This window comes from Podarcis muralis, chromosome 2, assembly GCF_964188315.1.
Source record: "Podarcis muralis chromosome 2, rPodMur119.hap1.1, whole genome shotgun sequence".
In the NCBI taxonomy this organism is placed as follows: domain Eukaryota; kingdom Metazoa; phylum Chordata; class Lepidosauria; order Squamata; family Lacertidae; genus Podarcis; species Podarcis muralis.
Window position 1 is genome coordinate 76,349,527 of NC_135656.1, and position 27,751 is coordinate 76,377,277.

The following is a 27,751-nucleotide window of genomic DNA, read 5'->3' on the forward strand; positions in this document are numbered from 1 at the left end:
AACAGTGGCAAAGATTCCCTTTGTATTGCTAAGAAAGCAGCCTGATTACCTTTGCAGCAATTTTCTCAGAGCATTGGAATTTTAATTTTAATTGCTGCTCTTTCCTTAGGCTGTTTTTGTTTTGTTTTTTAGAAAAGCATATAATACCCTGTTCAGGCTGTGTTGACATAGGTGTTCCTGGGGATATTTGGTTCAAAAAAGGGTGGAAACTACTTATGTGCTAGTTAGAATGTGGACAAAACAAATGCCTTCTAGCATTTTTTAAAAAAGTACCCCTCACAGAATTTTCTCATCTTGTTAACAAAAGTAAAGTATTGCAGGATTGAGGCTAAATGAAAACAAGGATAGGATTAGATTCAGAACACCCTTATATTAAAGGAGCTTCCTTGTTTCTAAATCTCCTTTGCTGTGCACTGGATCACAGCATCTCTATGGCATAGAATCAAAGTTGGAAGGAGCAAAAGAACATCTGTTTCAATGCTTACCTTGAAGGCAGGGTGATACATTCACCGGATCTTTCTACCCTAAACGTACAACAGCATGCCTACCATAAATGGAGAGAATCTCCATATAGCAAAAAGCTCCATGCAGTGCAAACAATTAAACCAAATCCCATGCTACATCTCTACCCCATCCCCAAATTACTGCTTAATGATTCTTTCATGATCCAGAGAACACCGTAGATTGAAAAAAACTCATGTTTTCTAAAGCATTTCTACCTATGATCTGGCAGCCATAATGGCAACCCTGCCTTTAATCTACAAAAAGGTTTGTAGAACTGAATTTATGAAAGTTGCAGTCATTATCTATGTCATTTATATATTCCCTATATACTGGAATCCCCTGGACAGTCTGCAGACTCTATTAGAAATATAAAATACAATACAAAATTTAGGTGATTAAGAATACGTAAGTGATTAAGAACACCTATGCTCCCCAAGGAACAGATCAATAATCCTCCAGCACTGTCTTCTGGAACAGACCTTCTAGTTAGGAGTGGAAGCTTTGTAACACAGTACCACCAGCCTTCAACCCAGGTAGTTTATCCATGACAAACGGTATCGAAAGGCACTGAGGTTCAAGAAGTTCACCAGGGCCCCACTTCGTCACTCTTGGCAGATATCTCACAGGAAAACAAATACAGTTTCTGTTCCAAAACCAGGTCTAAAGCCCAACTGAAATGTTTCTAGAGCATAGTTTCCCAAACCACCCACTTTTCAGAAGAAAAAAAATCAGCACCCCCTTGGGCTCAGTCCTATCCACTCCAGGGACGGGGCCAGAGCCACAGCCCACCTGCCATTGGCCAAATAGATAAGCAAGCTGTGATCCACTTCCCAGGCCTGGGTGAAGCTGACAAGGGTTCACCCAAGACCGGGAAAACTCTTACCTCCAGCATGACTGCCGGATTCCGAGGAGGCATTGTCACCATCCTGCAACAGCGCCTGACCTGGCGATCAGAATAATGACATAACAGAGGAAACATGTACAAACGGTTTTTCAGAATTTTCTTCTCTTCTTTATGCTTCTACCGCTCCCTTATTTTTATTCAGTGCCCACCCACCCCCAATTGTATCTGAACCGACTAACACCCCCTGGATCATTCCAGGAGGCGTTATCACCCACTTGGGGAAACACTGATCTAGACAATCGGTATTATACAGGAATACCTGCAACATGCTAGCATCCAAAATGTTTTAGAATTTTTGCCATAGTGAAGTTGTAACTTACAGTTTAAAGTTTGAAAGTTAAGGTAATATTTACAGGTTGTCACTGAATTCCTTAATATTCAGTGTATTAAAGAACACAAGAGGCAGTTATATATAATACTTAGCATTTGTGGATTCAAATTTGACTTTCTCCTCAGGCATTTGCCTGTTCAGACCCAGACCCCCCCCCCCCAAATAAATTCACACTTGGCTCAAATTTTGGTTTTGGTTTTTGGCAGAATTTAGGCCACAACTTTATTGATTAAAAAAAATGAATGGTTACATAGGCTCTGGTTCAACTGGTTCCGAATGCACGCACTGAAAGAGGAAGCTCTGGGTCATGTGCATGGGTATAAATAGGTCCCTCAAACCGTTTTGACTGCGTCCTATTGGCCAGATTGCACCCAGCTATGAGGGACCTACCAATCGGGTGTTGTGGCTGACCTATCGTACCAACCCACAACACAGGGTGTCGGTTTCCAGGTCTCACCGCAATACGTGCCCTCTTTAAGGGAGGACCCGATTTACTAAGAGTTGCAAATAACTGCTTAGATGAATTATCAGCTTGTGTTAGCAGTGCAAGGAAGTGGTCATAGAAAGTCATGTCACCTGCCAGTGATTGACACTTTCAAACATGCCCCACTCTGCAGTCTGACATGGGTGCCTTATTTGACATCGCACTGCTCGAATAAGTAGGCCAACAAAATGTGTGATTATTTGTGTATATCCTGGCTCAGATGAGGTATGAAACAGCTCTAACAAAACTTATGGCAATGGTCTAGAACAGAGGTGAGAGGCCTGTGGCCCTCCAGAGGTTGCTATATTACAATTCTATCATTTCTGCCCATTGATCATGCTGGTTGCAGCAAATGGGAGTCCAACAACACTTGGGTGGAATCAACACACATGTTAAAACATTGTGAAAATGCTTTTTTTAAAAATCGTTTTGAAAAATGCATTGAATTTGCTATAGCTCACAGTTGCCATCTAGTGTCAGAATTGTATATTGCACTTTACAACACATTCAAATCGTTTTATTTGCAGATGTATAGCTAAGTCCTTAGAATGCCACAAGTTCCCCATCCCAAGCTTCATTGGCTGGTTCCCTGTTAGGCACATTCATTTCTGCACCTGTGCTTGCTTTCCTGTTCTTTTAAATATTAGGTAACTCTCTGCACAGGTCTCCATTATAATCACTGATTCCCCAATATAGACAATACAGGTATCGCTGCATATACGGAAGTCTGGGTGTGAATCAGCATCTTTTCATTCAACCAGGAGCCATGATTTATCAACAGGTGTGAACAAAGAAGGCCCACTAAGTTAATGTGATTTTACAAAGAAAAATAATCCAGGGAGCAATAGGCTTAATTGTGTATCCGAGACTCAAAATGAAAGAAGAGCAAAAAGTTCGGCCAAAATATCTGCATATAATAAAACAAATCCACTGAAATCAGGGTTATTGTATCCATATGTTTAGTTTAATAAGCCGGCACTTGTAATTACGAAGATTAACCTAGCGTCATCCTATTATATACTATTCATAATTAGTATGAATTCTCCTGCATTTTATTAAATTATAATGCACTCTGATTTATACAAGTTATGTGACAGGTATGTGGTAGATAAAGCAAATTGTCCTAGTGTTCATGTAATTGCCATCTAATTATTAGTTTTCCATTTATTGCAGAAAAATGCCATGAAATCATGCTACATATTTCTATTTTTGTATTAGGTACCAATTTTAATATGCCCCAAATTATGTAAAATTATGTGCATCCCATAACTATTATTGTTTAGTCACATACTTTTTGAGGAGGAACAGAACTGTACATCCTGTGCTCTGCTTAAAACATTTGGGAGTATTTTTTGAAAAATTTGTTATTACTTCAAAGATAATGATTTATTTATAGAGAAGTCTTTTAGATCTGCAGTAAGATACTGAATTTTTAAAGCAGGGTATGTGTCAGAAGTTAAATAATTAAGCTCAATGCCACTTCAGCATTTTATTTAAAATATTAAATATTGTATAAGGTATTTTTCCCAAAATAAATCAAACATTTACAGTGAGACTGGGTTTATCCAGAAAATTCATGAGTTAATATTATACAACTGGTCTGGAACCCAATAAGTATAGCGGATAGAGATTTGTAATGGAAACTAGAAGTACTGAGTTCATATTCCACTTAGCCATTTTGTAAACTTGAGCAAGATGCTGGTTGTCACCCAATGTGCCTTCTGTAAAATGGGAACAACCAAAGTTTACTTTCTTGGGTGGCTGTGAGGTAGCAATAGCTGGCAAGTTGGTGTGTACAGTAATAGCAGCTGCTGCCCTTAATTTGCAACCAGGCAAGAGGTTCTATGCGCTGAGGTCCAGCGCCGAGGGCCTTCTGGCGGTTCCCCCATTGCGAGAAGCAAAGCTACAGGGAACCAGACAGAGGGCCTTCTCGGTAGTGGCGCCCACCCTGTGGAACGCCCTTCCAGCAGATGTCAAAGTGATAAATAACTACCTGACATTCAAGAGACATCTTAAGGCAGCCCTGTTCAGGGAAGTTTTTAACATGTGATATTTTATTGTATTTTTGGTTTTTATGGAAGCCGCCCAGAGTGGCTGGGGAGGCCCAGCCAGATGGGCGGGGTATAAATAATAAATTATTATTATTATTATTATTATTATTATTCTATGTCTTGGAAGCTGTGGCTGGATGGCTGCATGGGAGCCGGTTGAAGTTAAATCCTTCAAAGACAGAGGTCCTCTGGCTAGGTTGGGACGACATGGGGTTGGGGGGGCAACTCCCATCTCTTGTGGGGGCTCAATTAGTGCCAGTGCCTTCTGTCAAGATAGTTTATAATATTTTTATTATTAGATAAAATCACCTTATAAAATCTACTTGAATAGCATATACATGATAGATGATGCTTCCATTTTTAAACTTTTATCTGATAATAAAAATATTATAAACAAACCAAGATCCAATTCAAACTCTTCTTCTGAAAGTGTAATATCCAGATTAGATTGGGACCTGAATAATAATTTGAATATGAACAACATAAGAGTGCATTTGAAACAAATACTATCCAGAGTGTGAGGATGAGGTGCTATTTGTTGTTAGTTGAGGAAAGCTTATATAATTATTTTTCTTTGAAATTTCTCTGGATTGTTATGAACTACATGTTTCTGCTCAGAGAACTGTGGGAGAAATCCAGCCTCATATAATCAACATGCTTAACTCTAATGAATGCATGAAGAGGTTAAGAGCATAGAGTAAGCTGACCTGCCAGGCTTAGCTAGATCACACACCCTCACCTTGGGTGGAAGTGTTACCAAACTCTTTGTTCTCTCTCTTTCCACCATGTGAACCCAACCAGTATGCATTATATTCAATTATACATACATACATGGCGAATTTCATTAAAAATAGCTTTTTTAAAAATATGGCAACCCTACTTCAGGTATACCGGACCAAATCCATTTAGGGCTTTTAAGGTCAGCACCAACACTTTGAGTTGTGTTTGGAAATGTACCGAGAGCCAAAGTAGATCTGCCCCAGTGGCCGCTCCCAGTCACCAGTCTGGCAGCCACATTCTGGATTAGTTGTAGTTTCCAAGTTACCTTCAAAGGCAGCCCCACTTGTAAAACATTGCAGTAGTCCAAGTGGGAGATAACCAGAGCATGTACTGCTCTGGCATAGTCAAAAGAAAAAAAAATTCCTTCCAGTAGCACCTTAAAGACCAACTAAGTTAGTTCTTGGTATGAGCTTTCGTGTGCATGCACACTTCTTCACACGAAAGCTCATACCAAGAACTAACTTAGTTGGTCTTTAAGGTGCTACTGGAAGGAATTTTTTTTGTTTTGACTATGGCAGACCAACACGGCTACCTATCTGCTCTGGCATGACTGTGCGCAGGATGTCTAAGCTGATTCAAGCTTAGACTGTGTGGCTTAAGCAAGCCATCTTTGTGTTTCTATATAAGTAATGTGAAACTCTCACCATTCTGAAACTTAGTTAAGCTGCCTATCTTTTATTGTTGTTGTACGGAAAAACACATGAATCTGACGTTTGAAGAGCTTTAAGTAAACAAACAAACAAACAAAAACTTACCAAATGTGTGGTCTCTTTCTATGCTAAGAGAAGTGGGTAATTTTGGAAGCAACTTAGAAGGGGATATATTATAGGTCTAACAGCCTATATTTCCATGCTTTGCTGCATATTTTGTGATTTTAAATCTCTGCTGTGGTTTTCTCACCTAAGAGTACTTGTCCCACTTGTCCCAAACCTCGATCTAGACATCCAGGGAATTCTCCTTTCTGTTTTACCAAATGCAAATTACTTCACCAATGCGTATTTATTTGGTTGCATGCACACAATGCATTTAAAGTACATTGCTTTCCCCCAAAGCAGTTCTTGAGAACTGTAGGTTGTTAAGTGTGCTGGGATTTGTAGCTCTGTGGAGGATAAACAACATTTCCTAAAATTCTTTGGGGGAAGTAATAAGCTTTAAATGTGTAGTGTGTACACAGCTTAGACTTTTTATAGATTGCTACCCATGCACAATTTACCTTTGCTGCAGCTTTCTATCCTGTCGTGTTTTCCCCCATCTAGGCCTTTGAAATAATGCACACAATAATTTTGAGAATATATTATGCACATGAGCACATCACTATGTGCATTTGTATTTTTATTTATAAGTGCTTAACATCTCTTTCACAATCCTTTGAAATCTTGTGTTAGGAAGAAGTATATGCAAGAAGTGCTTGTTGTTGTTTTTGTATTGCTGCTGTTGTTTTTAAAAAGAGTAACTGAGACCTTAATGTTTCTCAAATCCAAAAGTTGTTGACACTAGAAGCACTTCTGTGCTATATCTACAGAGCAGAGAGAGAGCCATTAAACTCCACTAATAGGTGGGCAATATGACTACTGTGACCCTTGCTTAACAGATCTGAACCAGAGTGCAGCTCTGGTTACTTTTAAAAATTGCTTCTGACCAGAAAGCCTTTTGCAGTGCTCCTTATCTCTGCAAATTTTGGAGCTCTGAACGTCTCTTTTTCAATTTGTCCATTTCCATTTGGTTGGAAAACCTACAACATTCTGCCTGTAATTTCTTAGAGCCTGTTTTCCTAAAACCAAAAGCCCACATGCTATAATTATAGCTGGCCCTTGTAATTTTATGAACCACTGAAAGGCAATATGATTTTTGAGTCCTATGACATGCCCAGAAATTATTCAAGTGAACAATACCCATAAAAGGTGATAGATACTAAATAATGCCTTTGGAAAGAGCATGTTACTCAGTATTGGACTGCGGTACAGGTCAGCTTGACCCTGGCTGCCAAGGTAGATGGTTGGGTTTTTTAAATGCATGTCTGAAATTTCCCTTAGAGTGGAAATTAACACTATCCTTGACTCCACAAATAGTCACAGATATATCTTTGCATTATTAGCATGTTACTTCTTCTATGGTTTCCTTTGGATGGATGAAATTACAACTGCTTACGCATATGAAGGTGTTGATAGTAAGAGGAATGACTTTTGCTTCCATGGGAGCAGTTTTTGAAAAGGAACAGTTAAATTCTGTTGTTGGTCCTTCAGTAAATACTGGCAAACCAGGTACCCCTGTTTATGCAGCTGGGTTAAACCACAGAGCCCAGGGCTTGCAGATCAGAAGCTTGGTGGTTTGAATCCTTGCGACGGGGTGAGCTCCCGTTGCTCAGTCCCTGCTCCTGCCAACCTAGCAGTTCGAAAGCATGTCAAAGTGCAAGTAGATAAATAGGTACCGCTCCGGCGGGAAGGTAAACGGCGTTTCCGTGCACTGCTCTGGTTCACCAGAAGCGGCTTAGTCATGCTGGCCACATGACCCGGAAGCTGTATGCCAGCTTCCTCAACCAATAAAGTGAGATGCAACCCCAGAGTCGTCCTCGACTGGACGTAATGGTCAGGGGTCCCTTTACCTTTATTTCTGCCTAAGTGGAGAACTTTACATTTTCTTTTAAGAACTTATGGATTTATGGACGTATGTATGTTCTTCCTTTTTTATTATTTTCCTATTTTTAAATTTTGTGTTTGTGTGTCTGTAATTTGTTAGTTAGTTAGTTAGCAGTTCGAAAGCACCCCCAGGTGCAAGTAGATAAATAGGGACCGCTTACTAGCGGGAAGGTAAACGGCGTTTCCGTGTGCGGCTCTGGCTTGCCAGAGCAGCTTTGTCACGCTGGCCACGTGACCCGGAAGTGTCTGCGGACAGCGCTGGCTCCCGGCCTATAGAGTGAGATGAGCGCACAACCCCAGAGTCTGTCAAGACTGGCCCGTACGGGCAGGGGTACCTTTACCTTTACCTTTACCTAATTTGTTAGTACGAAATGGAACTATTTGTAAAATGTAAGAAAACTAATAAAAAGCTTTTTTAAAAAAAGAACTTTACATTTGTCCCTATTGAAATTAATTTTGTTATGTAGTTTTGGCCCAGTTCTCCAATCTGTTAAGGTCATCTGGAACTCGGATTCTGTCTTCTGTGACATTGGCTGTCCCTCCCAGTTTGGTGTCATCTGCAAATTTGATGAGCATCCCCTCCATATTTTCATCCAAGTTGTTTATGCAGAGACTTCCCTGTATGATTAATTCTGTGTTGTTCTGCTTAGTTGACTGAGAGCCATATGAATGCTGGAAAACGGTGACTCATTGTTGTAAAGAGTCTTTTCAAGGACAAACCAAGGGCATGAGAAGGTGCCTGATAAATTTAAGACCCCAGGAAGCTCCTGGAACATTTAAAAAACTATTCAGTTTCAGCGTTAAGGAGTTTCAAAAGTAAAAGATAGATTGATACAGCACATTGAAATTAGCTTTATCTATTTTGCTTTTAAAGCTGCCTGCTGTGAAATTGTCCCCAAATGTGTTTTTATAATATACAGGAAGCTGCAGGCTGAGTATTTTGGGTTGGATTCAAAGTAGCCCTTCTATGAACGGAGGGGACACCCTTCCATTTGCAGAAGGGATATATTGGGTCTGAAACTGAGTCAGGGGATCCAGCAGAAGCTACAGAAAGAAAAAGGAAAATATTACTTTCACCAATTTTCTTTCCCCCTTGCATCCTTCTATATAGCTTCCTATACTGTTTCAGAGCAGATTTCTGGAGGACTGCAGTGGGGAGGGGAAATTGGCAGAAGTGAGAAATCATCTTTCCCTCCTTATGTGTGTGAGAAAGATTCCATGGGTGGAATTCTACTCTCAGGATCTCTGGACCAGATCTCTACATATTAAAATGAATACTATTAATAAAATGTAGAAATTCAATTGGAGTGGTTCTTGAGGAGGTTGTGCTTCCCCTAGAGAATCACGTTGGCAAGTTGGGGTTGTTCATCCTTTTCAATTGAGACACAAGCATCCTTTCTGATACGATACAATAATGGCCTTGCACTACTGTAACTGCAGCAGCATTGCATTAAACAGTTGTTATGTTTTAATCATTGTTTCTAATGTTGTACACCACCCTGAAATCTTTTCATAAAGGGTGGCATATAAATTGAAAGAATGATAATAAAAATAGTAATAATTAATAATAATAATAATAATTCATCTCCACTGAATCCCAATAAATTTCTGGACCAATTCAAAGCGCTTGTTCTGACTTCTAAAGCTTTCATGGCTTCAGGCTGCAGCATCTCTTCCTACATGGACTTGGGCTTTTCAGAATTTATGATTTCTCAGCTTTCTCACCCGTTTCAAAATGAGCAGCTTTGTTTCTGCTACATTTCACCAATTTTATTTTCTTTGCTTTTTTCTGCTACCCTATCTACCCAGTATACAGTGGTACCTCGGGTTAAGTACTTAATTCGTTCCGGAGGTCCATTCTTAACCTGAAACTGTTCTTAACCTGAAGCACCACTTTAGCTAATGGGGCCTCCCGCTGCCGCCACCACGCAATTTCTGTTCTCATTCTGAAGCAAAGTTCTCAACCTGAGGTACTATTTCTGGGTTAGCGGAGTCTGTAACCTGAAGCGCATGTAACCTGAAGCGTATGTAACCCGAGGTACTATTGTACTTGGGTGATCAATGGAGGGCCTTCTCTAAATACCCTAACAGAGAAATAGCCTTCTCAGCTCTGTCCCCTCTTGATAGACTCCTCTCCTTAGAGGGGTTCATCCTGTGCACACTTGAATGTCTTTTCAGCGACAAAAAAACCCAGCCTGATTTTTGCAGGCCTTTGGGCTCTATTCTTCTAATCTCTCTAGTATTATGCTATCTTTTAATGTTGTTGTGGAACTTGTTTGGCTTGTATTACTGTAATTGCTGATTGTCTTGATTTTAAGACATCTTCTCTGATTTAAAATGATTTAGTGGGAGTGCTGATATATAGATATACTTATGTGGATCTTGTGGTTTTAAACTGATTTTATAGTTTTTGCATGTCACCAAAAGAGCAATTGTTATTGAAAGGTATATCTGGTTATATCGATATAAAATTAGTGCTGGATTCAACTAACCTGTTCCACTAGCAGAAACCAGCGCAGGGGGAGATTGTTCCGTCGGGAAACAAAATTGCTTCCAGTGAGGGGACAACCAGCATTATGCTGCATTCCACACGGAATATCAAAGGTCCAAATATGGCAATGGGGAACACATACGATAGGGTTGCCATATGTCCGGATTTTCCCAGACATGTCCTCTTTTGGGGGAGTAAAATCTGAGTCCAGGGGGATTTTTTAAAACTTGGCAAAATGTCCAGGTTTTTTTGTTTGGTAGCAGACCAACCTCAGAGGTGGAAGCAGGAGCCTTGCGGCCCTCGTCTTCTTCTCCTTCAACCAGCAGAGGAGGCCAACCCCACTCCAGGAGGACACTGCCATTGAGAAGCACGTTGGCCAGCAGGGCATGCCTGGGTAAGTGGGGTGCTTTGCAGCTCCGTGACACACATTGAAAGCCCTGCTCTGGGCACCTACCCTGCATCCCTGCCACTCTTCCGCCACTGGGGCCTTTGCCCAGCACCTTCTACTGGCACCACGGGTCTACCTCTGGACTCTCCGGGTCCGCGCCCGAGGCACCTCATTCGAGAGGCTGCTCCCTCTGCATGCTGCCAAGACTCCCCAAGCTGTTGGGGTGCCTCCCAGCTGTGGTGCCTGGCTCAGATCGAGCAGGGCGAGCAGCTGGAGAAGCATGGCTGGCACCAGGGCATAAAGGAGCAGGAGCAGCATGGGGAAAGGGCTTTCTTGGCCAGGATCTGGCATGCTCTCGTGGGGCTTGGGTGTGGGGGGAAGCCCTGGCTGGTGGCAGGCCAAGGTGAGACCCTGGCGGTCTTGGCTTTCCCCATTCCCTGGGCAAATGACAAGGTGCAGTTAACCCTAATTTTAGGGCCTTGGCCGCAGCCCTAGGACACTCCTTCGTGGGGCAGTGAGGAACGAGTCCCCAGCAAGTTCCAAGCCCCCCTCCCACGGCCCCCCTGGCAGTCTGTGAAGGCAGGTGAGGGAAGCAGCGGCTGTGCCACTGGAGAGAGCAAACCCACCACCAGAAAGCTGTGGCTGTGAGCCAAAACCCACAAGGCACAGGAGAAGGGAGCATGGCAGCTCCTGGTGCTGCTTCCACCAGAACCGCAGCTGCTGCATTGATCCCCAGGCAGCTAAGCCCCAGGAGCCTGTTGCTGTGGACTGGATGCCCCACCGCAGCCCTATTGATGTGTAATTTGTTTTGTTTTGCCTTGGGTTGCTTGGATTCGTCCCTATTATTATTATTATTATTTATTGGTGGGCGAGTGCAGAAGAGACTGAAAATGGCAGGGGAAGGGAAGCCTGAGACAATGAGGGCTTCCCTTTAGGATGCTCCCCTAGCCCTCAGGAATGGCTCCGACCTCGGGATGTGGCAATAACCATCCTTATCCTTATTTTAATAAATTAAATTATACTTAAAAAACCTTCCCCCTCCTTTTTTGGTTTGTTTTTGCATTTTTACTCATCTCCTCCCCCCTTTTCTTCCTTTTCTCTTGGGGGCGGGGAATCCCCTTCTTCCTTTAAGTACTGTAAATCGGGGGGGGCTTTTATTTTTATTTTTTTACTTTCATTTCCATGTTTTATTTCCATTATTAAATATTTCTACACACATTTTTTCTTTTACTGCACCCACAGTATTACTACTATTTTTTCTTCCTCCTTCCTTCCCCCCCCCCCCTTCCCGCTGGCCCACCTACAAATGAGTCCTGGCAAATCTGTCCTCTTTTTTATTTTTGCACTTCATAATATGGTAACCCTAACATACTATATGTGTCACTATCGTACGTGATCGTAGACACATACCTTTAAACACCTGGGTACATTTGTGTGGGAAGATCCTGTTTCCAGTTTCAGAGCTGCTTTGACTTGCCTACTGAAGCAGAGCGCTCCAAATGTGAGGTGAGATTTAATTAAAATTTGAAGATGCTGTAAGTTTATTAATAGTAGCGATTATGTAGGCACTCTTGCAGTTGGTTACACACACACACACACACACACACACACACACACACGCTTCATTGAGTTCCATTAAATACCAAGAACTACCAGAAACCAGTGTTGCTCAAAGGTGAACAAGAATTTATTGTGTGTACATTGCTGCCCTATTCAGTCTGGAGAAGATATGAATATGCAAAGCAGATGGATTTCCATCTTCTGTTGGAATTGCTAGGAAGGTCTTGTGGACAGGGGGACTTCATTCACCAGCTCTGGAACAAGGGCATATCCATAATATTCAGTAAAGGTTCCTGAAAGAATTATTATTCAGATGTTGGTTTTCTCTTTGTAGATGAAGCAGAATTAAGAATGGAGGGCTGCATTAATTTTAAAAAAAATGTTTATCCTTCAGTGACACTGAGGCTGTAAATGAATAATGGCAGTTCAGGTTAAGAGGCTCTGTTTCTGTATCCTTCAGCTCAGAAGCAGCTTTAGACACAGAATGCTGCATTGCAGCTACATATTTAATTGGGGTGTGTGTGTTTTTAGTTTTTTCTTATTAAAAGCGGAGAATACTAAAGTGAGTGTGGCGTATGAGAAAAGGGGAGGAGATTAAAAGAATATGGCAAAAAAACACACACAAATATGACAAAGAAACGAAAAAGACATACTGGCCAATACATGCAGGCAACACTATAATGTGGAGGAAAGGGGTGGGGGGTGGGATTCCAAATGCTACAGACAGAAGCAAGGAAAATCTTGTGGTTGCTTCATCCCCCTAATGCACATACATAGAATTGTAGTATTGAGAGGGATCCCAAGGGTCATCTAGTCCCCTGTGACGCAGCGAATCTGAACTGAGGCATACATGTCAGATGACCATCCAGCCTCCTCTTAAAAACCTCCAAGGGAGGTCCACCACCTCCTGAGGGAGATTGTTCCACTGTCAAACAGCTCTTACTGTCAGAAAGTTCTTCCGGATGTTCAGCCAGAATCTCCTTTCTTGTGTAAACCAAGTGGATTCAAGTTACAAGTGGGTTGCCATAGGATTCTGTCCAGGGCCTGTTGTTGTTCAACGTCTTTATAAGTGACATAGATGAAGGTGTTTTTGGGGGGTGGGGGGTTTGCTCATCAAATTTGCAGCAAACTAGCCAATGCCGCAGAAGACAGAATCAGGATTCAAGATTACCTTAGCCGATTGGAGAACTGGGCCCAAACTAACAAAATGAATTACACTAGGGACAAATGCAAGGTTATACACTTAGGCAGGAAGAACCAGCTGCACAAATGCCAGTTGTACACACGACATGGATCTAGAGGTCTTAGTAGACCACCAGCTTAATATGAGTCAACAGTGTGATGTAGCACCAACAAACACTATGCTGCTTCAATGGAAATATAGTGTCCCATCTGAGGAAAGTAGTAGTTCCGCTCTATTCTTCCTAAGTCAGATCACCCCTGGGATGTTTACTTCTGATGTCTAGCAAGAGAGATGTGTTCCTATCCTGACAGTCCACTGGGCAGGCCCAAGTAGGCAGGGAGGGAAAGAAAGAAAGAAAGAAAGAAAGAAAGAGAGAGAGAGAGAGAGAGAGAGAGAGAGAGAGAGAGAGAGGTGCAGATAAGGAGGTGACAGAAAGAGAAAGACACAAGCAGAGAAAGGATGATAGAAGAGGAGGGAAAATGTTGACCCCATACGTTTTGATTCTGGTCTTACCCACTGCTGATTTTGGCTCCACTTGCTGTTGGCAAATAGCTCCCAATAGATTACCCTGAGGAATGAAGCCCTTGGACAGAAGACATGAAGCAACACTTCAGATCCCACCATGATTTCATCATCTTTCCCCTGCCATTATATTATAAAGGTAAAGGTAAAGGGACCCCTGACCATTAGGTCCAGTCGCGGACAACTCTGGGGTTGCAGCGCTCAATTCACTCTATAGGCTGAGGGAGCCGCCGCTTGTCCGCAGACAGCTTCCAGGTCATGTGGCCAGCATGACTAAGCCGCTTCTGGCGAACCAGAGCAGCGCATGGAAACGCTGTTTACCTTCCATCCGGAGGGGTACCTATTTATCTACTTGCACTTTCACATGCTTTCGAACTGCTAGGTTGGCAGGAGCTGGGACTGAGCAATGGGAGCTCACCCCGTCACAGGGATTCGAACCACCGACCTCCCGATCGGCAAGCCCTAGGCTCAGTGGTTTATACCACAGCGCCACCCACGTCCCTTGCCATTATATTGTATTTCATCTTAATGCCTAGCAATCACTTTAATAGGCTTTTAATTCAGTTGTTGGATTAAATATCTGAATTCTTCTGGTCACTACATCAGCATTGTAGGATCGGTGAGATCATTGTGCTTTGCGTTGGATTGCCTTCAGTGTAAGACTTATAGTTCAAGATGCTTATATATATATATATAGAGAGAGAGAGAGAGAGAGAGAGAGAGAGTAATCCCTCAGTTATGCTTTTGGAAAAAGAAATCCAGGCACATCATTTTGAAGGCATTTTCCTAAACAGCTTTAAAAACATGCAGTATCTACTAGCAGCTGGTCTTGTAAGTGTATTTCCATTTGGGTGGGGTAGGAGTCAATGACCAATTCAGAATTCCTTAAAGTATACACTTTAGCGTCTCATGAAATTGTGCTGTTTGTGTTACCCCAAACTGTTGCTGTGGAATTGTTTATGCCAGGTTTTCCATGCAGCATCAAGGACTATTCAACTGATGGCTTTTTAAATGCACTGTATAGTAAACTGTTCAGTAGCTGGAAGGAGTGACAGAATAATTAATTATATTATGTCTTTTGCTTCTGTGCGACAGAGAGAGAGAGATTGAAAAAATAAGAGCAATGCTGAAATGTATTGCTCCAGTGAAGCCCCTGGCTTACGCATCAAAGACATGAGTGAATTTAGTACACTATGCAGCACTGCAGGGAACAGTTTAAATCATTCAAAGTAATCATAATATTTCATCCTCCCACATAATTTCAAAACAGATTACAAAATAAAACTGTGCTGATGCTAGTAAGCCTTTATAAAATACTTGCACGCATGTATATCACACTGTACAAAGAACCCCTCCCCCCTTTTAAATTATTTGGCAAATGAGTGATACAAGATTAAAAATAGAATTAAAAATAGAAACCCTGTTGTGTGTTACATAGAGTATCTGATAATGTCCACAAAACTATATTTTTATTTGGCAGATGGTACTAAATACACAGCATCTATCTATCATCTATCTGTCTATCTATCTATCTATCTATCTATCTATCATCTATCTATCTATCTATCTATCTATCTATCATCTATCTATCTATCTATCTATCTATCTATCTATCTATCTATCATCTATCTATCTACCTACCTATCATCTATCTATCTATCTATCTATCATCTATCTATCTATCTATCTATCTATCTATCTATCTATCTATCTATCTATCTATCATATCTATCTATCTATCTATCTATCTATCATCTATCTATCATCTATCTATCATCTATCTATCTATCATCTATCATCTATCTATCTATCTATCTATCTATCTATATCTATCATCATCTATCTATCTATCTATCTATCTATCATCTATCATCTATCTATCTATCTATCTATCTATCTATCTATCTATCTATATCTATCTATGTATCATCTATCTATCTATCTATCTATCTATCTATTTATCTATCTATCTATCATCATCTATCTATCATCTATCTATCTATCATCTATCTATCTATCTATCTATCTATCTATCTATCTATCTATCTATCTATCATCTATCCATCCATGGGCCCACTGGTTTTATCCAGCAGGGCTCTTGCATTCTTTTGTGCTTGGAATAGATTCCACACTTGCCTTGTGTGTTGAGCAACCTAAAGACAAAGCTCTCTCCTTACCTTACCTTTATCCCACACCCTCCATTTCTGTTTAAATTGAAATATTGGTTGTCTGGTGTATGTGGGTAGAAGCATAAGAGAAGATAAAGGGAGACACACACAGCTTTTAAAAGGCAAAAAAAAGGGACAGCTTTCTTCCTTCCTCGTTTTCAAAGGAATCTGGGAGTAGGGCATACGGAAGGTAAACAAAATGAAAAAGGCCTAGTGAAATGTGTTGTGTGTGTACGTGTGCACACGCTATGCATTTCTGAAGTTGTTGTAAATACAGTATTACATACAGTGAATGTATGTATGGTACATGCATTTAAAAAAATAATAATCATAGAAAAGAAAATCAAACTCCAAGCTCATACAGTGGTACCTCGGGTTACAGACGCTTCAGGTTACAGACTCCACTAACCCAGAAATAGTACCTTGGGTTAAGAACTTTGCTTCAGGATGAGAACAGAAATCGTGTGGCGGTGGCAGTGGGAGGCCCCATTAGCTAAAGTGGTACCTCAGGTTAAGAACGGACCTCCAGAACGAATTAAGTTCTTAACCCGAGGTACCACTGTATGTACTTCCAAGAGTGCTAGTCTTATTGTACAGAGTGGTAGAAACAGAAAATGGTGCTAAAATGGATCCTTTCTAGATACAAGCTTATTCCCTGTTGCCTGCCACATGCTCTTCCCCATCTAAGAACCCATTGCTGCTCAAATCTTTCATATTTCTACCTTTTATGTTTTCTCTGCTCCGCACAGTATCCCATGTCACATAGTGTTAGTTTTGTATGAGATTGTAAGCATACCATTTCACACAGCCGGAGGATGTTCTGACCAATAGAACTGAAGATAGTTAATTATGGGACAGATTCCCAGTTCAGATTAAGCCATGAATTAACGGAATCTCAGCTGATGCAAATGTATCAGTTTCTTATCTGTAAATGGAAGAATAATAACATCTAAAAGATGCAATATGTGGGGATTAATAAACTAGAGAGTACATACAGTTTTTCAGGTTTAAAAAGTGTGCAATGCTAAATAGAAAATAAGAGCTAGCATCTGATGATGGCTATTACTAGTGAAAAACATTTCCGCTTGTACAAAGTTTGGTACACAATTTTTGCCAATCCCTTATTTCTACTCTGCTACTCAAATAGCTGTTCCTGAGTATAGGATAATGCATGGAGGGCAGCAATTGGTATGGAGAGTCAATAAAAAAATGTGTGTCTCCCCTTGCAGAAGTTTTTTTTTCTGCTAACCCAAATCCACTATTGGATGTGGCTCGAGTTTAGTTATTTCATCCAATATTATTTTCTGTGGCTTTCTCTCCTTTGCTATTGAGCCTTGTACAGGGACTTTTGAATTATTTACATGCCATTAATTTGTTCAATTAATCTATTTTGTTGTTGTTTCTCTTCTTCCCAATGTTCTGTGTGATCGCTAGATGAATGATACCCTTCCCTGTAAATTCCCTTTAGTAAATTAATTTTCTCTTTCAGTGTAATAAAAAGTTGCTAAGGAACTGTATTCCTAAAACAATTCTCTAAATATATAGAACTCTCTGTAATACATTAGCAGAATCTGATCTCGCCAAAAGAGAATAGCAAAAGCAGAAGTCTAATAAACCAGAAATGCTGTAATGAAAACCTGAAGTTGTACTTTGAAAATGCAGTTTATGTGGGTGTTAACATACTTGGCAGTCACTTTTAAACCATTTTGTTTCATTTATTTATAGGATTGCCTGGCACTGCTGCTGACTTAGATAAAAGAAAGCTAATTTTTGGGAAAAACTTTATACCTCCAAAGAAGCCAAAAACTTTCTTACAGTTAGTCTGGGAAGCATTACAGGATGTGACTCTTATCATTTTGGAAATAGCAGCCATCATATCTCTTGGGCTCTCATTTTACCACCCACCTGGAGAGGAAAATGAAGGTAAAACTATTTTCTTTACTAATACTCACTTGGGTTAACTGCTTTTGATTATGCCCATTTTATTTCATTTCCTCTAAACATTTAATATGAAGAAAATTATTTTAGCGTATGTACAGTCCTTTAATTTTCTCTCAGTTTTTAACATCTATCCTAATGTCATGTGACAATGTCATGGAACAGTGATAAAGTTCAGTGGTGTGTCACCTCACCCCAGATGTGTTATGGATCTAACATCACAGAGAGGTATCCCTTCGTATTCTTATTACACATATCATGCTTTTCAGCCCCATGGAACCTTCAATGTGGGGTTCAATCCTATCCCCTATGTTATTTAACATCTACATGAAACCGCTGGGTGGCGATATCTGGAGGTTCAGAGTGCGCTGTCAGCAGTATGCTGATGACACTGTTAGTGGGTGGTTCCCTAGACCGGATGGGTGAGAGATCAACTGGGTTACACTTCTTCTGAAGGAGCAGGTTCATAGCTTGGGGGTACTCCTGGATCCTTTGCAGTCGCTCGAGGTTCAGGTGGCCTCAGTGGCCCAGAGTGCCATCAGCTTCGGTTGGTGGCCCAGCTACACCCCTATCTGGTCAGGGATAGCCTAACTACTGTTGTCTATGCTCTGGTAACCTCAGGGTTAGATTACTGCAATGCGTTATACGTAGGGCTGCCTCTGAAGATGGTTCGGAAACTTCAGCAAGTGCAGAATTCATCGGCCAGGTTATTCACCAGAGCAAGACAGTTTGAGCATATTACACCGATCCTGGTCCGACTGCACTGGCTACCAATTAGTTTCTGGGCCCAATTCAAAGTGCTGGTTTTGACCTATAAAGCCTTAAATGGCTCAGGACCGCATCTTTCCATATGAACCTACCAGGACCCTAAGATCATCTCTTGGGGCCCTCCTTCATGTGCCTCCTCCTCGAGAGGTCCAGAGAGTGGCAACATGAGAATGGGCCTTCTCTGCAGTGGCTCTCCATCTGTGAAATGCTCTCCCCAGGGAAGTTCACCTGGCGCCTTCATTATACACATTTAGGTGCCAGGCAAAAACATTCCATTTTAACCAGGCCTTTGGTTGATTTGTTTGACATCCTATGCCCTTTTAAAATTTGGGGGGGTTGGGGGTTGGGAGGGGGTTAATTGGGGTGCTGTTTTTATTTTGATTATATATTTGGTGGTTTTATATTTTGATTTTATTCTGTGAACAGCCCAGAGGCCTCCGGATATAGGGTGGTATTATTATTATTATTATTATTATTATCATTAACCTAAGTAATCACTAACCTTAAGCTAAGGATCAGACTTTTAAAGCCAAATAAATGTGGGTGGAGGGGCATACCAAGTGTCTCTTTTCCATCTCTCCTTCTCTTACCAAGCTCCTTTCCTTCCAAGGTGATAATCAACTTTGGTCCCAATAATATTAATCTCAACCTTTTAGGTTTTGCAGACAGTCAGGATATTTTGCAATGTGTTTCAACACTGTTTCAAATATATTTTAGTTGTGATTTAATTTTTCTTACTCCTACCCCCCAGCTGTACATTGTCTATGCCTCCCTTACACATCTCAAATCTACCCTTTCCCAGTCTTAAAACACTTAACTTTATTTCTGTTCTTGAGATGAAGATGCATTGATGATCATCTTTAGTTTTGTCACTTTTATTCCTTTGCAATGTTTATGTTGGCAATAAATCTCCTTAGAAAACTTACTCTTTCTTATTTGCATATCAGTTTTGTATAGAAACCAAAAGAGAGGGTTTATTGCAAGTCCGTCTTTAGACTATGTTACAGCATGTACATATACATTGCTCGCTAGGAATGTTTTCATTGCTTTTCTTGAATCTACTTTTTATAGGGAATCAAGCAATACATATGGTGGATCACATCTAGATATGTTTATGACAGCCCATTTTCTTGGTCTATAGGGATATCCCAGTGGACAGATGGTCAGAGTGATGAGAATTTACAGGATGATCCTCTGTAAAAAATAATAATAAATGGTAATAAAAGTGGTTGGAATAACTTCTGCCTGCAATAGCTGATTGGCCCGGTTAAAGCTGATGATGTTGGCCATCTGTTAAAAGAACCATGCATTCATTCCAAGTGTAATATGTACCGCTCTCCCTCCCCCCCTCCCTCCCTCCCTCCCTCCCTCCCTCTCTCTCTCTCTCTCTCTCTCTCCTTTCTCCCCTCCCCCTCTCTCACAGAGCACTTTTTAGCATGCAGAATTCAAACACAGAAAGCTGTCCACATGCACACATGCACATTTCTGTGCATTAAGTATCCTCCCTAGATTACATGCCAACAATTGCTTAATTTCCTGTTCTATATGCAATCCTATGCAATTCCTTGAGTCATAGTGTTGAGGCAGCAATTCATAGGATCAGGAACTAGATTTGGAGTGCTGGTGCATTGTGCAATTCATGCTTATGTTGGGACCAGCCTGCTGTTAGTGTCCTGTGCTGGCAGCTGACACTTAATCGTTACTGGGCATGGTACAGGATTGTCACAGGTGTATGCTGCTTGTGCATGGAATTGTATGAGCAGAAGTACTGTTTGGGTTGGCAGAACTGGATCATTCTGTGCAGAGCTACAGCAACTGGTGTTTCCTAAGAAGGTACAATTGGTGGAAAGCAGATGCATTATGCAATATGAAATTGTGCATAGCCTGGCCAGTGCAATCTATTTTGGAACCACACATTGTCTGTAAGGATCATCCATCATGCTGTGCCTTGGGGAAGGTGGATCCTTATGTGCCATATTCCTCCACTTTTTTCATTATAGTGATGATACTATTCAAGTGGAAAAAAATGTTGTACACAACTATCTCTGGAGGTGGCCCATTAAGTTTCAATTTCTATTTTTAAAATCTACCCCTGAATTTATATTGTTCTTTCATTTCCTTGCTGTCATCTCCTTCCCCTAAGGCAACACTTTTCAGTGAACTATTAATGTTGTAGGGATTGTGGCGGTAATGACTAGCACATCACATGCTACTCTCCAGGGAAGAGCATGTATCTAGACATCTTTCTTCCCAAACTGATCTGTGTTCATTGAAAAGTTCATTACTTCCTGCTTTGTTTGTATACATGTGTAACTGTTGCTGCTCATATAGATTTGTGGAAATCACAACAACCTGCTGATATATGTGGTGCCATCCAGCTACAGCCCAGGAAATTTTATCGGGAAACAGTTAAAAAACTTGTGCTAAATTAATAAAGTTTATTAATCCTGCCCAGTCAAAAGTTTTAGTGCAGTTAAAAATATTTTAAAGCAATTAATGTTCAATTCCATCCCCATCCAGGGACAACATGTATGTTCAGTCAATTCAGCAGTCCTGCCAGAGAGCATTTTGTTTGTGTTTTGCACAGGAATACAATGCCGGTTAGTGGGAAATGGCTTAGGTTTGGAAGGCTAAGTTTCAGTCTTTTAATTCTATCCCAAATTTTAATTTATCAACATCTTGCCAGTTCCCCCATGGATCTGATTGCAAGTTCAATGGGGCTCACTTCCTGGTAAGTGGGTATAGGATAGCACCTGGATTAATACACGCTGCTTATGGACAGGGAGCCTCCCCAAGGTGAGAAAGGAACCTGAAAACAGGGGGACAAGGGCAGAACTGGCCCACAAACTGCCTGGGGTGAGACCTGCTGCAGCCAAACTGTATTCCCCCAGCACAGGGTTTCACCATCAACAGGAAGCTGCTAGGGCAACTGTGGCATGCAAAGCGGATAAAAGTGCAGATAGTGGACAGCCTGCCCTCCCTATTAGCTTACCAATTTGAGTTGATCTGCCCTAGATAATTAAATAGAAACTGTGGCCCATTATGCACCAACCACTGCAAGACTCTTCCTTACTGACTGCAATTGCCTGCTGAAGCCTGAATGTGAGACTAACTGTTCTGCAACGAATGACGATGCTGTTCTCTGCATATGAGGAAATTTGGATCTAACACGTCACTGCACAATTAGGGACAGTATCCAGCTTGGTGTATCCGGAGCGTATTTGATGTAACTGCTGGTACAGAATGAGTCCAGTAAGAAGAGATTTTATGCAGAGGCTGTATGCACAAGGTGTGATACTTTGAAAGTCAATCGTTTTAATGGCCTTGCTTTTATTAGGGCTGAGTGGATGCAGTTTGAATATTTATTCAGTTCTGTCCCTGTGCTGAAGCAGCCCATTTGCAAAAGGGATCACATATTTGCTCTTCCTACTCTCTGTGTAACTCCCTTTGGTGCTGTTGCTGCTGATGGGGCATAGCAGCAGCTGCAGAAACTGGGTTGAGCTTCAGCATGTTTGAAGTTCAGTGGCTGTACCATGTTGGTGTACTGTGCACTTTGACTTCCTTGTGCATTCTAGATGTGCTGTGGAATCTTTTCTTGAGATAGAATAATAGATATAGTGACACTTCCTGCCTTCAGAGTATTTCTGATTTTCTGTCGCAGCAAGATTTTTCATTCCTTTTTATGTTTGTCAAGCACTAGTGGTCTACTTACTTCTTTTGTCACTTTTGTCAATGATACCTGATACATCACCAAGTGGTAAAGTGTGTGAGAGAAAGAGCTCTGCCAGCGGTTATTCTTAGGCATGTAAGTGCAGGTCAGGTTAAAAGCCAAGCCAGTGAAGGGAAGTGTAAGATCAGCTTCCTTTTCTTAAAGGATTTCCCAATTTGAAGCAATTGTCCCGTTTATTTGAATATCCTCTTTTGGGGGTAGATTATCAGTTTGGAATGTGCTTTTGTTCTGCATGCTGCGAGGCAAAGTCAAGTAATTCTTAATAGGTGTGTTTGTACACACACACAGTGGAATAGCCATAGCTGATCCTGTAATGTGAAATCTAACGTGAAAGCAATTCTTACAGATGCAATGTGAAATTAATCCTTGCTTTAACTCCCCTGAAATTATAGCATAATATTCACCATTGAACAATTTGATTCATTCATGCTAACATTGCTTTGCAGCACATTTAGGATTTGCTAAAATATCAGTGTTGAAACACTTGCAGATAATATCATGCAAATTAACCATGACAGCCCTCATAGCTAAGCTGCAAAGGAAGGTACATATATGCTGACAGCAGTGTTTATCATCACCTCCAAAGAGTGGCAGCATAGCATGATAACCAGTTCATTAGGATCAGCTGCTGGTCATAGAACAATGAGCTGGCAAAGTATGGTGCGGTGGTTAGCATGTTGGTGTATAAGCCTAGGTTCAAAACATTCCTGGGATCAAGCATGTGGCATGACCTCAGTGCTACATGGAGGAGTAAACTCCATTCATGCAATTCAGTGGTGCTTACTTCTGACTGCATAGGTTTAAGTTGTAAAACACACTGTTTTGACAAAAGAACTTCATCAGCTGAAATACAACTTTTAACATTTAATGAGAATACAAAGTAATATTGCAAAGGTGGGCTACTATTTAAACTGCTAACTTCAACAGGAATTCCAGGAAAAGAAAGAGGCATCTGAGAACTGCTTGATTATTATCCTCATTTTCACTCACAGCTTCTGTACTAATCTGCTAATTTTAAATTTTATTCATTTGCCAGACCAAGGAAGGTTGATCAGTTATCTTGACACTACAGCAGATGGCATTGCCATTCCTACTCTGAAAAAAGAGTCCTGAGAATCTCCCGTTCCTGCTCCACTACACCCATGACTTGCATGAAGTTATATATATAACCCTTTAAGTTATAAGCATCTGTAGGGGATTCAAATTCCATAGTTAAATTTTAACAGGAAATACCAATATCCTCACTGCAAGTTGCATAGCTCACAGTCCAGTCACAAGAGGGTTGTATGTTGGAGAGTTCACCACCTTCCAAAATAGTACATTCCATTGTCAAACAGCTTTTACTATCTGAAAGTCTCTTAATGTTTAGTTGGAATCTCCTTTCTTATAATTTGGATCTATTGGTTCAGGTTCTACATGAAATAGCTGTGATTCACAAGCTATTTGTCCTTATTTAATGCAAACTTTCATTGCCAAAATCAACATTCTCATCTGAGAAAAAATAATTATTTTTACGTTTTGGGGGAAATTATCTTGGGTTTTGGTTTTACCTATTGTGTCCTCTTGCAAAAAAAAAAAAAATTGCAGAAAATAAGCAACAAGTTGAAAAGTGGACTACTGAATAAGTATCTCCCATAAGTAAATACCATGTATTTGTTTATGCAATTGTATGCCAATGGCTTTTGCTTGTGCAGTAGTACACAAACTAATTTCACCGATATGTGTGTTCTGATTTTTTGTGTGTGAGAATTTACAAAAGAAACATGGATTAAATGTGATATATATATATCACATTTGTTTAAAAATGTAATTAAGAAACCATTTGCTGCTGCTGCTGCTCCTCCTTTTTCTTTTCTTTCTTTTTTGAAGTGACCTGTTTTTGCTTTGTTTTGTCTCTCAAGCCTGTGCTACTGCATCAGGAGGAGCTGAAGATGAAGGAGAGGCAGAAGCTGGTTGGATCGAAGGTGCTGCCATTCTGCTCTCTGTTATTTGTGTGGTACTTGTCACTGCCTTTAATGACTGGAGCAAAGAGAAGCAATTCCGTGGGCTTCAAAGTCGTATTGAGCAAGAACAGAAGTTTACTGTGGTCCGGGGTGGACAAGTTATTCAAATCCCAGTAGCAGAGATAGTAGTTGGTGACGTTGCACAGATAAAATATGGTAAGTTTCCTTGCATATGTGACTGGATACGTGCAAACATATGACTTGGTACCCAGCATTCCTTTATGACTTGCTGAATAACAAAGGAGCTGGCAGTACATATCAGCCCCAACCTTGTGCCAGGCTGAGAGGGGTTGAATTGGACAGATGTGTCCCACTTCCTAGTTCTGCTGGCCTCCTACTGCCTCCCAACATGATCTTTCACCATTGCAGGTCTACAGATGCAGCAGTGAGCAATGAGACTGTAGATCGTGCTCTGAGACCCAAAGCCCTTATCGTCCAGCAACCTGCCTTCACAGTGATGAACCAGATACCTATGGAAAGCACAATAACACGTCCCCTGCTTGTGCTCTCCACAACTGGTGTGGTGTTCAAAGGCATTCTGCCTCTTGATTCTGGAGGCAGTACACAGCTTTCATGGCTAGTAGCCAATGATAGTCTTGTCCTCTGTCTCACTCCCTTTTAAACTGTACAAGCTGTTGACCATTGCTCCATCTTGTGGTAGCGGATTCCATAGTGAAATTGTGCGCTGCCTGAAGAAGCAAACCAGAAGCTCATCAATATAGCGATGTCTAAGAAAGGTCAGGAGAGACTGCCCTTGTAGAGAGAAAAATGTATTGTGTGAAAAGGATTAAATGTGACACACTTGAGGATTAGTATTTTGATTACGGAAATGTTTTTGAAGGTTCACACAGTAACCTTACTAAATCCACTTTATTTTTCCTTAACTTGATTTTACTGATAGGTGACCTTCTACCTGCTGATGGGGTGTATATTCAAGGAAATGACCTTAAGATTGATGAAAGCTCTTTAACTGGAGAATCAGATCAAGTCCGCAAATCTGTTGACAAAGATCCAATGCTGCTTTCGGGTGAGTTTTGCACTTTCAGTGAGCTGTTGCTGATTGAGAATATAAAATATTGCTTTTGTGGCGGTGGTGTTTTAAATTCTCCATTAATTATTCCTCACTTGGAAATACAGGATTTTAACCTTTCCCAGTAATCTGCAAGCTATTCGTTTGTTTGTTTGTTTGTTTGTTTGTTTGTTTGTTTATAGCTGAACTAAGTAGGAACCTGAACCTACAGTTAGCATTTCTGTTTTACTAAACTACAGTGAAATGATGTGGCATGACCATGACTTAAACTCAGATAATCAGTATGATATAGTGGTTAGAGTACTAGACTGGGACTGGGGAGACTCAGGTTCAAATTCCCATTCTCTCATTAAGTTCACCTGATAACATTGAACCAGTGAGTTTTTCTTTCTCAGCCTAACCTACTTCACAAAGTTGTTGAAGATAACATAAGAAAGAAAGAACAGTATTCACCTAGGAATAAAGGCATGCTTTCCTAGCTGTTAATTTTCTTCCAGTGGTATAACTCGTATGTGGTCCCCCAAGTCCCACCCCCACAATGATTGATTGTTTTGGGGGTGTTGTTTAAACCCTCTACGTGCCCATTGCCCTTCTGAGGCTTCTTTAGGTTTTAGTTCCCATGTTCAATAACAGGGGTGGTGAACCTTTTTGGCTCCAGGATGTGCCTCATGGGCAAAATTTGACAGGTGGGCAAGGCCACCTTCCTGTCAAAATCCCTTATGCTCAGATATTAAATGGAGGGGAGAAGACTCTCCAAGGCTTTTGCAAGCCTCCTCCCACTTCTCCTTTAAACTCTCAATCTTGTAGGCTGAAAAAGGAACTGAAGGAGGCTTGCAAAAGCCTTTGCAACTTTCCCTGCTTCCTTTTTAAGTGCGTTGGTCTTAAAGGGGACGCAAGGAGATTTGCACAAGTCCTTGGCAAACTTTAAGATTTCAGGGACTTAAAAGGGAAGTGGAAGGAGGCTTGAAAACCCCTTTGTGAGGCTCTCTCCTTCCCTTTTAAGAAGGGAGGCCATTTCTTGTAATCAAGTGGGCAGCATCAGTGGCCACCAGGTGGTGGTGAAGTCTGCCATCTCTGCACCTCCTGCTGCCCACTTAAAGGAAAAGGCAAAGGGCTTTAATTTTCGCTCACCACCTGATGAGCAGAGATTAAATCCTGCTGCCTAGGCTGCATGGTTCTATTCTCTGTTGGGAACAGTGCAGCACAGCCAGTGCAGGATTAAACCCTGCCCTCCCGCCCATCAGCTGATGACACTAGCGATATAAGATGATGGGCAGGTGAGCATGGGTTAGGGGAAACAGACTGCCTGTGAGCCAAGGATCCCCACCCCTGATCTAGAGGCATGCATTTCAAATCTCCCAGTCATTTTGAGGCCAGTGTGGGTTGCCCTGCTATCCTCTGCCCAGGAAGAATATAGGTTGTGACCTCCCTAAGTGATTAATTTCCCTCCCTCAACTAATAGGAGCAGGCCCCATCATGGCTCAGAGTCATTCAGGGGCCCATTTTGATCACATGTCATTGATGGGCCTTCCCCCACCTACAAGCGGAACCGATCATATGTGATTCCTCCTTCTTCAACTAACAGGAGCAGATTTCAAAACAGGGCCAACTTTTTTTCCTTTTGGTAGAAGGGGTACATGTTTGGAATAATATTCATGTTTGCTTATGCTTACCCCCATGTCACAGTTAAGAAGTTAAGAATGGAGGAGATTACATATTGCTATTTAACACAAAGCTTCATTGAATAGCAATTTGTCAGTGGAATTATCTCAGAACCGTAACTGGAATTAGGTATAGTTATTAGGCTCAGGATTAAGGACAGGGCAATTCAGGGCCGGTCCACCCTTGAGGCAAAATGAGGCGACTGTCTCAGGTGGCAAGATCCACAGGAGCAGCAGATCTGGCCTCCAAGGAATGCTGCAGCATCTGCCACCTCCTTGGCAGCCCCTGCCCAACAAATGCTGCTTCTACAGTGGTCTCTCAGTGAATAGGAGGTGCTGCTGCTTTCCTCCTATCCCTATGACAGGGGTTGCACTCTGGGATCTCCTGAGTTCTGCACCTGCTGGCATGATTCAGAATGAGCCCCTTCTCTCCTTGCTCTCCCCACAATGGTCCTTGATTCCTAGTTCAGCTGTCGGGTAAGATTGATTTGATTTTCTACCCTTTTATCTGATGTAGCACCATGTACCAGGGGCACCATTCTGTGGTTTGCCTCAGGTGCCAAAATGTATTGGGCTGACCCTGGGGCTATTCTATAGTGAAACAATAGGACACCCTATA

General features: G+C 41.3%; 1 protein-coding gene across 19 annotated transcripts in view; it reads left to right on the top strand.

Moving 5' to 3' along the window:
* ATP2B2 (ATPase plasma membrane Ca2+ transporting 2) overlaps positions 1-27,751 on the top strand; it is a 355,474-nt gene that overhangs the window by 228,374 nt on the left and 99,349 nt on the right. For all 19 annotated transcript variants that reach the window (XR_013391957.1, XM_077924827.1, XM_077924825.1 and 16 more), the window contains 3 exons: positions 17,728-17,925; positions 24,340-24,597; positions 25,343-25,468. Coding sequence is in view for 18 of the 19 variants with exons in the window: in XM_077924827.1 (XP_077780953.1) it covers positions 17,728-17,925; positions 24,340-24,597; positions 25,343-25,468 (582 nt within the window). In the remaining variant the exon portion in view is untranslated. The remainder of the gene's footprint in view (positions 1-17,727; positions 17,926-24,339; positions 24,598-25,342; positions 25,469-27,751) is intronic.